Source organism: Sceloporus occidentalis, unplaced genomic scaffold, assembly GCF_023333645.1.
Source record: "Sceloporus occidentalis isolate IW3139 unplaced genomic scaffold, rSceOcc1.0.p SCAF_37, whole genome shotgun sequence".
Taxonomy (NCBI): domain Eukaryota; kingdom Metazoa; phylum Chordata; class Lepidosauria; order Squamata; family Phrynosomatidae; genus Sceloporus; species Sceloporus occidentalis.
Genome location: NW_028317017.1, coordinates 1,727,712 through 1,743,381, shown reverse-complemented (window position 1 = coordinate 1,743,381; position 15,670 = coordinate 1,727,712). Strand labels below are relative to the sequence as shown.

At 40.0% G+C, this 15,670-nt stretch overlaps 1 protein-coding gene across 1 annotated transcript; it reads left to right on the top strand.

Moving 5' to 3' along the window:
* Positions 1 to 5,197: 5,197 nt before the first annotated feature.
* Positions 5,198 to 14,006, top strand: LOC149297693 (complexin-3-like). Its single transcript, XM_089488334.1, has 3 exons — positions 5,198 to 5,361; positions 13,327 to 13,414; positions 13,782 to 14,006. Exons 1-3 carry the CDS (start codon positions 5,198 to 5,200, stop codon positions 14,004 to 14,006), a joined length of 477 nt encoding a protein of 158 aa, XP_089344460.1.
* Positions 14,007 to 15,670: the final 1,664 nt, after the last annotated feature.

Sequence of the window (15,670 nt, the reverse complement as noted above, 5' to 3'; positions counted from 1 at the left end):
AAGATTTTGGAGTCTTTCTCTGGGAACTTTTGCCATTCATCCAGTAGAGCATTTGTGAGGTCAGGCGCTGATGTTGGAGGAATTCGATTCTGTTAAGGGGAGCTTATGCAAGATAAGGGAAGAAAGCAAACAAACAATAATAGTGTAGAGTGTTTACAAAAACATAAATAAAAATACGGTGTCAATTGCACTCACATTACTGCCAAAAATGTTTTTGTACTTCTTAAAAAATTTGTTATAGCTGAAAATATATATATAATATTTATAGTAAAAGCTTGTAAGCTGTGAAACAGATTGCACTCACAGGATTCCATGCACATCCATATATATGTGCAAACTGCGCTCAGGGAGGGACGCTCAGGGACGTCCAGGAGTGGTCTTCCCAGTGTACGGTTTCCAAAAAAGTACTGCAGCTTCTTCCAACTGGCCACACTGTCATAAATGGGAATGCAAGGCTGTGATTTTTCTTGGTTATTGTTATTTTGTTTCTCGATTAGCTGCTCTGTACCAAATTCCCATTGAATGGCGGCATTGTGAAAAAGCCACAGCCTTTACATTCAAACGCAAAGCATTGTCTACAGAACCCACATTTACTGTCAATATATCCTAAGGGTGTCTTCTTTGTTAAAGCGTGAATTTGCAGGAGAGTTAGAGTATAATCTCACAACTTCATCAATCTTTACTAGCTGCTACTGCATGAAGTGGTGAGCTGACCCTGAATATTACATAGTTCATAGAATGAAGTTGGAGAGTTGAAACTGTAACTCTCCTGTAAACTCCCTCCAGCGAATAAAGTGGCCCTCGTTGTATCGTTGTGACAAGCTATGAAATGTTCCGTGCTGAGTAATTGATCCTGATTTGGAATGTCCATGACTCAACTCCTACTTATGTCAAACATACCTAACTATATTTCTAGAAACATCAATAAAACAAGAAAGGAAGACAAAGCATCAGAAGTTAATGAATAAACAGTGAGTTTTGTTGTCTATTCTCTAGTCATTCTCTATCTCTAGAGATATATGACCATCATTTATACAAACTTTCTATTCAAACAACCAGTTGGTCATTGTGTTTGAGGAATCATTATAGCATATTATTGAAGCTTGGAGAAGCTCCTGTCGCTAGATAGTAGGCTTCCAGCTCGGCTGCCAGGCCTCGGGGACAAATACAAGCTCCTAGGACATAAATACTGCTTCTTGGTGCATGAAATGAATGCCTCTTCAATACGTCCTCATCAGTATAGAGTAGGAGTTGTTACAGGAATTTGTTGCAGCTACAGGATAGGAGTCAAACTGCATGTATTGATGCGATACATCATCTGCGCTAAACCCAGGTACAATATGCAACAGTGGCTCAGATAATGGGGGCTACAAAAACATGCAAAAATATAGAGCACCTCCTATAAGTATCTACAGGAGGCCATGACTTACAGATTAAATATGTTTTAAGTAATTAAGTGAAATCAGATTAGCTTTCTCTAAACAGCTAAAATAACGTTGAGCACCATTAGTCAGTTGTGGATGGAAACGTTTTAAAGAACGATCAATATGGAGTGTGTACGGTCCAGGGTTGCAGTAAAGGTCTTCTTTAGGGCTGCAACTAACGATTATTTTAATAATCGATTAGTTGGCCGATTATTTTTCCGATTAATCGATTAATCGGATAAAAAAACAATATGCAAATTTTTTGTTTATTTAACACAATATTTATGAAACAAAATAACCCCAAACATTCTGAAAAGAGGTGGACTATTACTGTTCAAGAAACTTTGCCCCAGCCCTGGCACTTTGCACCCAGCACTTTGCACCCAGCACTTTGCACCCAGCACCCAGGACTTTGCACCCAGCACTTTGCACCCAGCACTTTGCACCCAGCACTTTGCACCCAGCCCTGGCACTTTGCACCCAGCACTTTGCCCCAGCCCTGGCACTTTGCACTCAGCACTTTGCACGCAGCACTTTGCACCCATCCCTGGCACTTTGCACCCAGCACTCAGCACTTTGCCCCAGCCCTGGCACTTTGCACCCAGCACTTTGCACCCAGCACTTTGCACCCAGCCCTGGCACTTTGCACCCAGAACTTTGCACCCAGGACTTTGCACCCAGCCCTGGCACTTTGCACCCAGCACTTTGCACCCAGCACTTTGCACCCAGCACTCAGAACTTTGCCCCAGCCCTGGCACTTTGCACCCAGCACTTTGCACCCAGCCCTGGCACTTTGCACCCAGCCCTTGCACTTTGCACCCAGCACTTTGCACTGTGCCCCTGCACCCAGTCTCCAACTCTGCCCTGCACCCAGCCCTGCCCCCACATTCTGCCCTGCCCCCACACTCACACCCTGCACCCACTCTGCCCTGCACCCACACTCACACCCTGCCCTGCATCCCCACCCCCATTCTGCCCTGCACCCAGTCTCCTGGCCTGCCCCCACACTCACACCCTGCATCCCCACCCCCACTCTGCCCTGCACCCCCTGAAACCCCACCCCCACCCCCGCGAATCGCTCTGTGCGAATGGAGCCACTCGTATGAAGAATACTTACCTCCGGAACGCGTCACATCCGTCACGCAACTAAAGGAAGGCGGAGAGTGCAGAGCGTGTAGCAGAAGCGGGGAACGCTCGCGGAGGTAAGTAAAAGGAGCCGAGTGCTCCAACAACGAATCGATCACTCGATTAATTGATAACAGAAATCATCGACAACGATTTCCGTTATCGATTATTATCGATTTTATCGATTTGTTGTTTCAGCCCTAGTCTTGTTGCTCCAATGCAACTGCCAGTTAGAGGAAACCTGAAGGTGACAAGATGGACTAGTGTAATTATAACGTCAACTGGGCAATTACCTTTATCACCGATAAGTACAAACACACATATATATATATATATATATATATATATATATATATACACACCCACACAGTATATACTGTATATATACAGTGTGTATACAGATTCCTAGGGGTCTGTTTTGTGGCACACAGCTAACAATCTATCTGCACTGACATGTTACTGCTACTGTGTGCGGCTGGCGAGAGACAGAACAGTCAGTGTCATGCTTGGATGGGTAACTTCACGCAGATGGGAATCTCCAGGCGCACACACACTGAAAATAGCAGCATGGTCCTGACAGACAGAGCGACAAATTACTGTGTAACCACTTACATGCCACATTTACAAGTATGCATAATATATTCTATATCACACATACATTATATATATAGTATAGTCATAAAGGGTATACACATGACAGTGCTGTTATAGTTCAAGGTCTATTCTAATCTTAAATACATATTCCTATATAATGGGGACAGTGAGCCGGTAGCTTTCCAGTTATTGTGTGACTATAATTCTCATGAGGATCATCCAGCGCCAATTCATTTTTAAGGATGATGAATGGCCATAAAAGCTACCCCCTGACTCGCTTGCTGGGAAATACTATATATATATATACGGTATATATATATATACACACATATATATATTTATATATATATATATATATACATACACATACATGGCTTTATATGATCTTCACTTGGCAAAACAGAGCTATAAGAGTTAAACACAGATTATATCTCAGTTGTTAAAATTGTCCTGACAAATTAGGAAAGATACAGAACTGCGTGACATTCAAAATCTTTATCAAGCTCTTTTTCTTGAATTGAATATAATGCTGTTAACACTTCATATCTACTACTGCTGTATGTGTTTAGATGTAACATGCCACAGGCCTTTATATGTCATAGGAGTGTGAGCAGCGCATGTACTGCTCTGACAACCAAATGTGAATTTATTCACAACAGTGATGGGGCAGGCCCAGGTCCAGTAGGCTCTTGTGTGTGTCCCTCACCTTAGTGAAAATTAGTGAAAGCATTTCTTAGTTAGGGGACTACTGCAGTTACCAAAATAAAAAGGATATTAATAAAAAGAAGTTAGATGAGAAGTCAGACTTATTACAATTTGGTCCGGGCACCAAGAACCTAAGGGTCTGTGTCCACCTTAATACATACATCTGTGACATATCTAAAGAAGGGCTGCTCTTTAATGTGCATGTAGGAATCCCTTATCTACCTTTGTCCAGAGTTTTATATATATATATATATATATATATATATATATATAAAATAACGTATTTAACTTTTTAATTTTTGTTCCAAATTCCAACCTAATTATTCCCCACCACATGTTTTAATCTGCCAACCCAGTATTTTTTTTTTCGAGTCAAATCTAAAATATGCATTAAAGAGCGTGATTTTGGTAAATCTGAAGAATTTCTAAAAAATCCACTATGTTTCAACACACTTTGTGATAGATCTGTAACATGCTATGGCGCACACTCTTGGAGGTGATAATTGTATTATCTTCCCAAGGTTCTTGATATGTTTCACGCCTAGAACCCTACGGTGTCTCAGTATCGCAGGTGTGAACGTAGGAGCTTCAGAGCATGATAACTGAACCTAACACTCATGGCATTAACCCCTTGGCTGATAGAAGTGAGAAGCCACCAAAAATCCAACCTATGTGATGGGACATGTGGCCTTTTGATGTTATCACTATAAACAAGTGGAGCTATATTTAGAACACCAGCAGACAGGGTATGGGAGGGAGAGAGAATTGAGGATTTGAAGGAGTCACAGTTAATGGGAATAGATGTGTGTCTGTTGTTTCTTAAATGTGGGATCACCCAGCTGAGCTATGTGAACAGATTGGAAATGCTAAGTGCCTTTACTACAGCCAATGGCTTTCATGCTGTAAGCCAGACTCACCAGAAGGGACTGATTGGGATGTGAGCTTCTCTTTTTGCTGTGGCTTCTGTGTCTTTCCACCCCTCCTTCCCAGAAAAGTGTCTGAGAAGCCAAGGGGGCAGAGGGAGCTCTCCAGCACTGTGGTGCTGAATCAAAGAATAAACCAAGACGTCAGAATTCAAGACACCTTGGGATACTTTCATGAATCGAATGGGCTGTTGGAAGAAAATGCCTGGAGGGATCCACTTTACTTTTTAATCTGGTGATCTGCGTGGCTTCATTGGAACAGAAACTGCTATGAAGAAATCGAATGAACAATAAGTGTGTTGACTGCACAGTGCTGGTGAATTGAACAAGGTAATCAATCACTTTGAACCATCACACCATAAGACAACCGACTTAACTCAGCACAGAGAACTTCCTGAAGAACAAACTTTGAGCAGCCATCAAACCATGGCATTTATGGTCAAAACTGTGGTGGGAGGTCAACTGAAGAACCTCACAGGAGGTCTGGGGGGCAGAGAAGAAAAGGGAGAAAGTGAGAAATCACCTGCTGAAGCCCAAGGGATGACCAGGGAAGAGTATGAAGAATACCAAAAGCAGCTCTTGGAAGAGAAGTAAGTGTATGATGAGCTTCTGTGAGTACAGACAACCTTTAACCCAACCCAGACCTTCCTTAACCAGCTTTGTTTTGTCTGTATAATTATTAGGTATTTATGTCCCTTCCTTTTATAAACATCTCCTCTGCTGTCAGCTTCAGTCCTCCATGGAAACTGTGAGCACTTCTGATTCATTTAATGACATTTTGACTGCAGCCCTATCTGAATAGCAGCTGGTAATGAAGAAAACATTAATGAATTAGTTTCTGATTGCATCTAATATTACAAATAAGCCACTAACTGTACAAATGGTATAATTATTGGGGGTACCTTCAATCTAAAAAAAATTTGTATTTATCTCTAGCTGTAGCCTATAAGTTAAAACCTCTTTAGCTAGCCCCAATGTGAAATAAAATGTTAGACTGTTATGCCTGCTGATGCAGAATGTGTTTTTTTTATATCAGTGCAAATTGAGAGTCTGTGTGCTGGTGCCAGGGGAGGGATGGCAACCTCTTGGGGGAAGCCCAACTGTCATAGAAATATAGCACCCCACAAACATTTGGCAGGCTGGAAGGAAAACGCAAAAAATGTTTTAAAACCAACACTCCATAAAAAAACACACAGAATGTGAATGTGCATTGTGTCATGCCCAACACACAAACTCACACTAATTCCTCTCTATTTCATAATAGGAGAGCAGAGAAGACCCAGTCATGGAGTAAATGCCAACCATAATTATTGTTAATGTGGGCCACCCAGAGGATGTATGTGAAGCTGGAACTAAAGCACACAAAAGCTGGCTTCTTCATATATATATATAACATATGGTGATGGTAGCGGTAAATAAGTAGCTCCATTCAGATCAGTGGGAATGTAACGTGTAGAGCAGAAGGCTGATGGAATGGTGGGTCAGTTCACTAAAACCCTAAGCTGGTTTTAAAAATGTGAACAACTCCATTTAATGAGGTCTGCCGAGATCTCGGGGGTTAACGTGAATTCGTACAGAATTCCAGCCAAGTTCAAAGCCGAAGTTTCCATTTCAGCCTCTGGGGATGGTGCTTGGCCTGCTGTTTGTGGATTGACTTGATGGAAATCAGCTAAGTAATGTGATGTTAAAGTAGACCTCCCACCATTTCTTTTCCATAACTAGAATCATATTAAAAAGAAAGCATGTTTTAAGCAGTTCTTTTTTTCCCATAAAATAATGTTTTCTGACAGCTGCGTTGTAGCCATTTATATGTGTTCTAGCTTAGTTATCTTAGCTCAGTCTACTAGGCAAACATCACGATTCCTTATACTGATTGTCGTCAACAATACAATGGCTCTCTATCAATCACCCAGATGAACACTTTCATACAGGTCTGTGGAGGGACAGACTTCATTAACAATGCCATAAAGAATCAGCTCTGTGTGGTGTCTAAGAAGGGAAAGTCACCCAAAATGTCACATAACTGACAACAATGGCCGCCTCCAGGTCTACAAATAAAGGATGTTCATTAAAACAAGATAAGGTAAAGGCGCGTTTTTGTCAATGCGACTATATAACTGTATTTTATGAACAAAGGTGAAAATACTTTTCTCCCATGGGACTTCCCTTTCAATTCTAACTGTAAAGGAGTTAGTGATCTGACTCTGAGTCTATATCTTCAAATAATCCAGCATTCCTATATTATATTCATTTGTCTCTAACATATTACAGCAAAACAGAAGAAAACATTTGACATCACATTTACAAACTGGATTTATACATTTATTTGGCTTGTAAAAAGTCACTTAATGTAGATTCACGAGAAATAAAAGGTGGTAATTACCTCAAATATATATGCAGAACCAAGCAGGACAAACACTTCATTGCACATGTGTGTGTATTTGGCCGGACTCTCTCTGTAGCATTTGAATGAGCTATACCGCCCGTGTACATGTAAGAAACTGTACGTCGGTGGGTTTTATTCATTGATTCATTTAAGTTAAAGCTGACAACTGTAACACAGCAAACTCAACTTCCCAAATTACAAATGACCCTAATGAAGTCTACAGAACAAGATTCTCGGTGATTATATAACGGCAGCCCTGGAGTACATTTACAACTCTGGGTTTAATGAATAAATCACACCAGTTGTGTGTCTGTGTATTGAATTACTATGGGTAGTGCAACTACAAATTGCAGTATTAAAGACTGAGATTTAGATCTGTAAAAAAAAAACCAATAGATTCCTTGAGATTTTGATTTATTTTTCCACGTGGTATATTTTATGTTTTGCTCAAGGCAAGGATGTCATCGGTAGATTTTGTGTTATTCTGTGCATACCCTGGGTAATAAATCGATTGTTGATCACATATTTTGTGATTGTGATTTAATAATTCTCTTTGAAAGATATCACTAGGAATATTTTTTGCACTGTGCACATCTTATGTGGCATAAACATCACTGGATGACTGGTCAAAAGGCAGAGGAGTTTAAAGCTGCTCTATCAGTTTATTGTTATATGTGTATATATATTTATTGACTTATTTCTAATAGATCATCATCACAATATGAGAGTATAAGCAGGGGTGTGATAGGGCCGTTGTCGCTGGCCCCCATGGGCAAACGTATCATAAGCAGAAAGGCAACATAGGCACATGCTGCAGCAAAGAAAGTAACCTGGTAGCATGTGTATGGTTCAACATAAATATTAATTATTAATAAGTAACGTTCAGCAATACAGCTCTTACCTCCTCCCAGTGGTTTGTCAAATAACTTCAGGGAGGGACACAATTTCTTTTACAGCTAAGGTATTGAAGGACAAAATGTAAAACACAAAATGCCAGGGGTAACGTTGTAAAAAGCTGGATAGGACAAAACAGACAAATAACGTAAATCTAGAATACAACATGTTTGCTAATTTTGTTTCTTTTTTTGTTCATATGTGTAGCTGATAAAAGAATAAGAAAATAATACAATACTCCTTCAAAATAGCCATTCCGCTACAAGAGATGCTGGTATTAGACATACTCGTGTTCTAATAATCTGGGATGAGCTCAAGTGGAAACTCTGAAATAGGAAAGGACTGGCGGGAGATCAGAATTGTTTACTAGATGATGCACTTTTTTCTATGCAATAATGAAAGAATTAGCTATATAAATGCCTCATTTTGACAAAAAAGACAAGACAAAGCCATTCCAGCTCTTCTTAATATCTAGTGACATTACCACCATACAATTATTAGGTAACCAGCATATGTGCCCATCGTTAAAATGATTCTTTCTTCTCTCTCCCTTTTCCTCCCTCTTTTTCATCTCTTGTCCTCTCTCTGTGCTCCTCCTTCTGTCTTCTCTCTCTTCACCTTTTCTTTCCTCTATCTCTCACTCACAATCTCCAATTTCCTTCCTCCATCTCTCAGGCTTCTCTCACTTCCTCTCTTATATTTGTTCATTCCCTTCCTCTTTGTGTTCTCTCTCTTTCCTCTCCCATCTTCTCTCTCTCTTTCTTTCTTCTCTCTTCCTCACAACCCTGACCAACAGCTCCATCCCCACCCCGCATATAAAAGCAACACTATAATCAGCAACCTCCTCGCTGCACACAACGCTATTAACAGAGCCTGGGTGTGAATTCTCAGTAATACTGGACATCCTGCTACACAGCAAATATCCAATCATAGCGCGCTTTGCTTTCTGCTCCTCCCAGCGTGACTTACAATTCCCACTACAGACACATTACAATCTAGTTATGACATCACTGTTATGCAATACAGTTTTTGCAGTCTAGCTCTGACTACTGTATCACTACTGTAGAATATTAATTGTAGTCTAGTCTAGTTCTGACATTACTGCTTAAAAGTTAACAGGATACCATGCTTACCAGGGTAATTAAATAATTAGCCAACATATTTATATAAACCATCTTTTTTAATTTATTTTAAAACAATAGTATTTTTATATTATTATCTAAAGGCCTCTGTAGATTTGTTAGAATGGAATGTCCTGCATGTAGCTCTGATCTACTATACCTATACACTTAGTCCTTAATATATTGCGGTATGTTAAATGCTCTCAATCACCCAGCAGGACACTCTACCTAAAGAATGTTTAGGGAGCAAAGGACTACATAAGATAAGTAGGGCATGAGTAGCACTCCCATGAAACCTCAAGTCCAGTGTGGTGTTAAGGGGACATATCACCTAAATATCATATCACTGTCTACAATGGAGACCTCCACATCTATATGTATAGCTTACTACGGGAATGTGGCTGTCATTAAATACTATACTATACTAAATGTATTGCTTAAAGACAAATATGGCTTCTTTCGTAGAACTTCCTCTTTATGATGGACTGATCCTTAGAAAAAAACCTTGGTTCTCTGGTGTATTTCAGTATCAAATTAATTTAAACTGCACCTGACATCCTGAGAGAGTTGTGCATATATATATATATATATATATATATATATATATACTGTATGTATACGGTATATATCTACACTAGCTGTTACAGGATAATACCCGATTCCCCAAAAGGCAAGGGGACCCATGGGCAAATCTATCAAAAGCAGAAAGGGAACATGGACACATGCTGCAATATACTCTCGTATTGCATACCACAAATGCATAGATCAAATGTATCTATACATTTTATCTTATACCGCTAGAATAATGGCCTAGAGCTGTAGCGTACTCCTGTGCTAGACACCCAGTGCCACTTGTACAATCACACAATGATGGGGCGCACAGACCTACAAGTAAGTATTCAGAGTCACTGCTAGTACATTCACTGGATGAGAAGAGACGCCCGAGGTCCCAAAAACATATATAACTTTCTTTTTTTTTCTATGTTGGCCAAATAAAAGGTATCAACTTCAACTAAAGGCTACATTCACTAGCAAAGTAGGGGTTTAGCTTTCATCTGCTCCAAGGTGCAATCAGTCATCTGTGGAAGATAAATCCATTTTAAATGCTTGCGTTCTTCTTGGTCTGGATAAAGGAACACTATTGCAAATCTTATAAACTGTGTGATTCTGTAACAGGTTTAGCTGAACCCTCCTGTGAAAATCCTCTTGCAGAATCCAGTGTGAATCATCACTGCGTCGAGTACAGACCTGTCACATTCCCAAACGCTCAGCTAAGCTGCGGATGGAAATAAAGCAGACCTCTTCTGCAAAACGAAGCAGAGATGGGTAGATAACTAAATAATCCACGATCTGAAACCACGTGAGAGGCCAACATTGTCGACAATAAATAGGGGATTTTGAGACAAATGATGCAACATGTGATGTATTTCAGGACAATTAGAGTGCATTAACTGGGATATGGCCAGATATCTGTTGCGATAATTAAGTTTCATGTTTCCATAGACCCACAGCACTGATATCTGGCTTTCTGTAATATACAAAAGCAGAATAATATTATAAGGCACAATTTGTCCCGTCTATCCTGGCATTTTAATGATGGGTACATTACAAATACATAGGTCAATGAGTGCGAAAAAAGACAGACACTGTAACATTGTATTGTATTGTATAGTGATTGTATTATATTTCACATCCATATCTGCTAAAGGAACAGTTCATGGTGTTATGTTCATCCTATCCGAGTTATTGTGCTTTATTTTATTGCTCAATCCCAATTAAGACAGGCAAACACCAGCATGACAGAGGCTAAGACTGATTAATTCTGATTACTGTACATTTCCATTTTATTGTCTTGAGTCATAAATGTCCCTAAACATAATCCTCCCATCTGTCGCGTCAGCCCGAGAACAGTACATGTACTGCAGTGACTGACGGATTAGGTGCATGGGATGGACAGGGTGATCGCAAGTGTTTACCACACCTTGTCCATGGAGAGGAGGAACAAATGTGTCTTCCCAGACAGTGTGATTGGAACGGCAACACTCATCAACACAACAAAATGAAAAAATCATGCAAAAAATCATAACGTGAACATTTACTAATAATGAATAATATGCATAATGCAGGGGTCTCTGTTTAGTGGATGGCAAAGGGGTACTGTTACTGTATTATGATCTGGACTGGGGTGCATGCCGGTGTCTCTATGACTGGGGTTCTGGTTGTCCTAAGAGTTGGGCTCTTTACTTGGTGAATTAGAATGCCGACGAGGAGTCTATAAAACCTGCTGCAGTATACTACAGCAGAGAAAGCATAGCATAGTTGAACCCTGATCATGTATACGTTATACATATTAATTCCCATTACAGTGTTACTAAAAAAACGGAGAGCTTGCAGGGATTTACCACTAAAAGGAACTGGAGGAATAATGCCAATGCCGAGTGCCAACACAACTAATGATAACATACAAAAGCTCTAGATTGTAAGCTCGTTTGAGCAGGGTCCTCCTTATCCCTTGTTTCTGTAAGTCTACTTGTTATAAATTATTTTTCATGTTCTGTTTACCCATTGTACAGTGCTGCAGAATATGACGGCGCTATATAAAACAAAAGAACTCTTCTAGTGCTCTGCTACTAGAAAAGTCAGAAAACACCCATCCGATTCTTCAGTGCTGGACACTACTTTAATCACCTTTAGTTAGTCAACCCATACATTCTGAGCCTTTTCATAAGGTGCAATATGCTATTTCCATCCACTGGCACTAAGTATAATAAAACATTGAATCCGTTTTAATTCAGTATGGGGTTAGTGATTGTTATTTCTATATAGTGAAGGCAGATTAAAAGTGAAAAAGTAAGATGGGACCAGAATGGCTGAAATCTGGGAAGTAATTGGAAATTGCGCATATAATAATAGAATAAAAATAACAGATGACTCAGAAGTGTTTTCAGGAGGATTGGAAATGAATAAGACAGAGCGGATAGAGATGGACATAGAAACCTACCTTTTTATTATACATCACACTTAAATGTTAAAATCTTGCTGAATTTGAATTGCCACCAATTACTTGTGATTGCAGAATTCCTTTTATATAAGGTTGCAGAATGTGTTGGTACCAAATAAATAATAATAGGAATGAAGACGCACACATATGGCAAGCCATCAACCTGACAGCGCAATAAATAAGCTAAAAATAAATTATTAAAATCCCCTTTACCCAGTGCGTAATCCTTCTCTTAACATTATTGCTTTTAGTTCTACTGACTCCTAAGGAGCTTTTCCAATCACGCCTCTGCACACATGGTGTATTAAATAAGTAGTGGGAGAAAGACCGGGATTAAACAATATATTGTTGGGCACATTAGAATAATTTCAACTAGGGGCATTTCTAAACATTAACTATTCAGTATGGGTTCATCAGGATTGGTCAGTCTCTCTTAAAGGCTTGTAGTTCAAAATACTGCATTCCAGAAGGTGGGTGATGTTTTCATAAAATGAGAATAAACTACAAAAAAAAATGTTGTTTTGAAATAAACTACTGCTTAAACCTGTTCCAAACTGCATGGTAACCGATTATGGGAACAGGCCACATTGTACTGTAATATCAGCCCTTTGGCTTATTGCCCAGGCTAATGTTAAGAAGATACTACTTACAAGATGCCATACATCTCCATAAGGAAGGTCTGTTCAATAAATCAGGAGTTTGCGGGAATTTGCCAGATTATCATGGTCCATTCATTGCAACTTTATTCTGCAAGAAGGGGTGAGCTGGCCCTGCAAGATGCATTATGCAGTAGGTTATGTGACTTTAAGAAATCATCATGATTAACAAAGAATTATACTGGGCCAAAGCAAACCTGTAACCATTTGTTTTAGTGAATGGACCACAGGGCTATTGTCATTGTGCACCAAGTCCACAATATAGACAACCCACCGTAATTTGTGGCACATATGATTAAAATACTTACAAATTGCTTACTAACGTAGCACAAAGAGGAAAAAAACATCCTTGACCTTTATCTTTGTAAAGCTTGTTATTCCAACATTCCCACTTAGCTATTTCTTCATATTAGGCTGAGGAAAGGGACATGATGTTGGCAGATGGGAAATGTACTATAATGAAAATGTTGCTTTCTCTTACTGTCTTCCCCATCCAGGATGGAAAGGGATGCTTTGTACACACAGAGGAAAGCCGAGAGAGCCACACTCCGAACCCACTTCAGAGACAAATATCGCTTAGCAAAGGTAAATATATAAACAGAGGCTTTAGTAACAAAAGGTGAACTCAAGGGCTGGCTGAGATGGTCTGTACAGTATTGTAGACCATGAAAGGGATGTACCTGCATTTCTGAAACACAGCTAAGAAGTCAGCTTATCAACACATATACCAATAGAGAATGAGGCTTATACATTAGGTGAGGTCCAACTGGCACAGTGTTCTTCCAACCTAAGGGATTAATACATGGGCCAAAAGGCCAGCCTTGGCAAACCCTATGTAAATACATAATGTAAGCCTTAGCCAGGTCTCAATACATCACAGTTCCAACAAACATTGGGAACAGGGTGATTTACAATTTTCATAATTGCCTCATTTGTGTAACCCTTTCCTCAGAATGACATTGATGATGCACAGATCCAGTTGGCTGGAGGAGATGTGGAGCTGCCAAAAGAGTTGGCCAAGATGATTGAAGAGGACACTGAGGAGGAAGAAGGAAAGTCTTCTGTCATCGGACAACTGAGCAGCATTCAGAATCTTGATCTGGACTCGATTAAAGGAAAAGCTCAGTCTACATTAGATGACCTCAAGCAGTCAGCAGAGAAGTGTGTACTCATGTGACTTTGTCCCACACCATTCTGATGGCCCAAAGCAGCTGCCAGGAATCACTTGCAGCATACATTATCAAGATATGATAGAATTTTCAGATATAACAAGCCTAATCTTGGTGATAACTTTGTGTGTTCTGCAAGGTCAACTCAGGCAGTAACACGAGAGATATACCATATGTAACGTGGTCACACAACACACACTATAGTGTTTATGCCACAGATCACACTTCGCTCTAAAATAAATAACCAACCCTAACTTACAAGCAAATTATATGGCACAAAGAGTCCATTACTCTAGTCATTAGGAACATCACTAGCCAAGAGCTTCCTTCATTGAGAAACCAGTGATATCTATTCTAATTATTACTAATATACTATTTGACTTGTACCTTCAGTGCAGCCTGGGATAATGCCAATTATTGTACCGGCAGCTGAAGGGATAGCACGGTTCACAAAAAAAGAAGGCACCAGCAGATTTATAGCACTTGTTGTTTATGTATATAAGACTTGTGCACATGTACAAATGTTTTGTTTTGTTTTTGGTCCATTCGTTTCCATCTGTTTTGGTTTGGACAAAATTGGGTGGGCTCTGCCACTTCTTTTCTTGTTTCTTTGTCCCCTTCTCCCTAATATCAGCTCCATTACCCACATACTTCTGTAAAGTGATGGAGCCTCCTCGCACACCCTCTCCCCCAATCGGAGGAACAAGCGAGAGGCTGTCCCCGTGGTGTGTGCTGTGCCCTTTTGCAGAAGCCAGAATATCGCAGATAGATTTGCAAAGAACGAGAGGTGCAGAAGTGCTTCTCTTTCTCCATGAATCCATACACAGCACGCACCACGGGGACAGCCTCTCTCCCGTTCCTTTAATTGGGGCTCCATCCTTTTGCGTAAGTAGTGAAAAAAGTCAGAAGAACGGCAATAGGCAAGTTCCAAACTTCTCTGTTTGGTTACAAAGTTGCCAGGCAACATGTCTAACAGAAGCCATATTTTTATCTGTGCTAAAAAAACGATTAAGGAGCCTTCCCTAACAACTGCAGCAAACACTACTTCCAACTACTCAAAATATACAAAATGTGAAGAGCTAATGCTTTGCACAACACATCAGCTATTCATATTTTTTTCTATTAATAGCTTATCTTTAAAAATTCACCTTAAATTTGGATATTGCGATCTCTATAAAAATAACATATCCAGAGAATGCCTCTGTGATAAAAGATGATCATCGTGAATTTAACATGCTGCTGTGTCACGGTCAATAAAGATATATTTCTCTCCTTAAACCAACACATGTGAAAAAGGGAGCTATAATAGATGATAAATCTCCCATATTGATGATAAATCTCTCCTAAATGAAGCTCCTATTTCATAGAACTTTTTTAGTTTAATGATAAAGACTCTTGTCAAGGTTAAAAATGTCTTTGGTGCCAATATTTGCCAGTCCAAAAGCTCATCTTGCCACATCAAAGCATCCCATATGGCTAAAAGAAAACCCAGTAATGTTTAGAGCACATAAAACATGTCTGGAACCCAGGGCCGGCCGCCTGGGGCGAAGTTTAAAATGCCGCCCCCCGCCGAGGGGGGGGGGGCGGCATTATCTACCCGCCCCCCACCGGTACTTACCCTTAAACAGTCCTGCGGCGAGTCTCCCTGTGCTGCCACGGTGCCGGCTTGTAA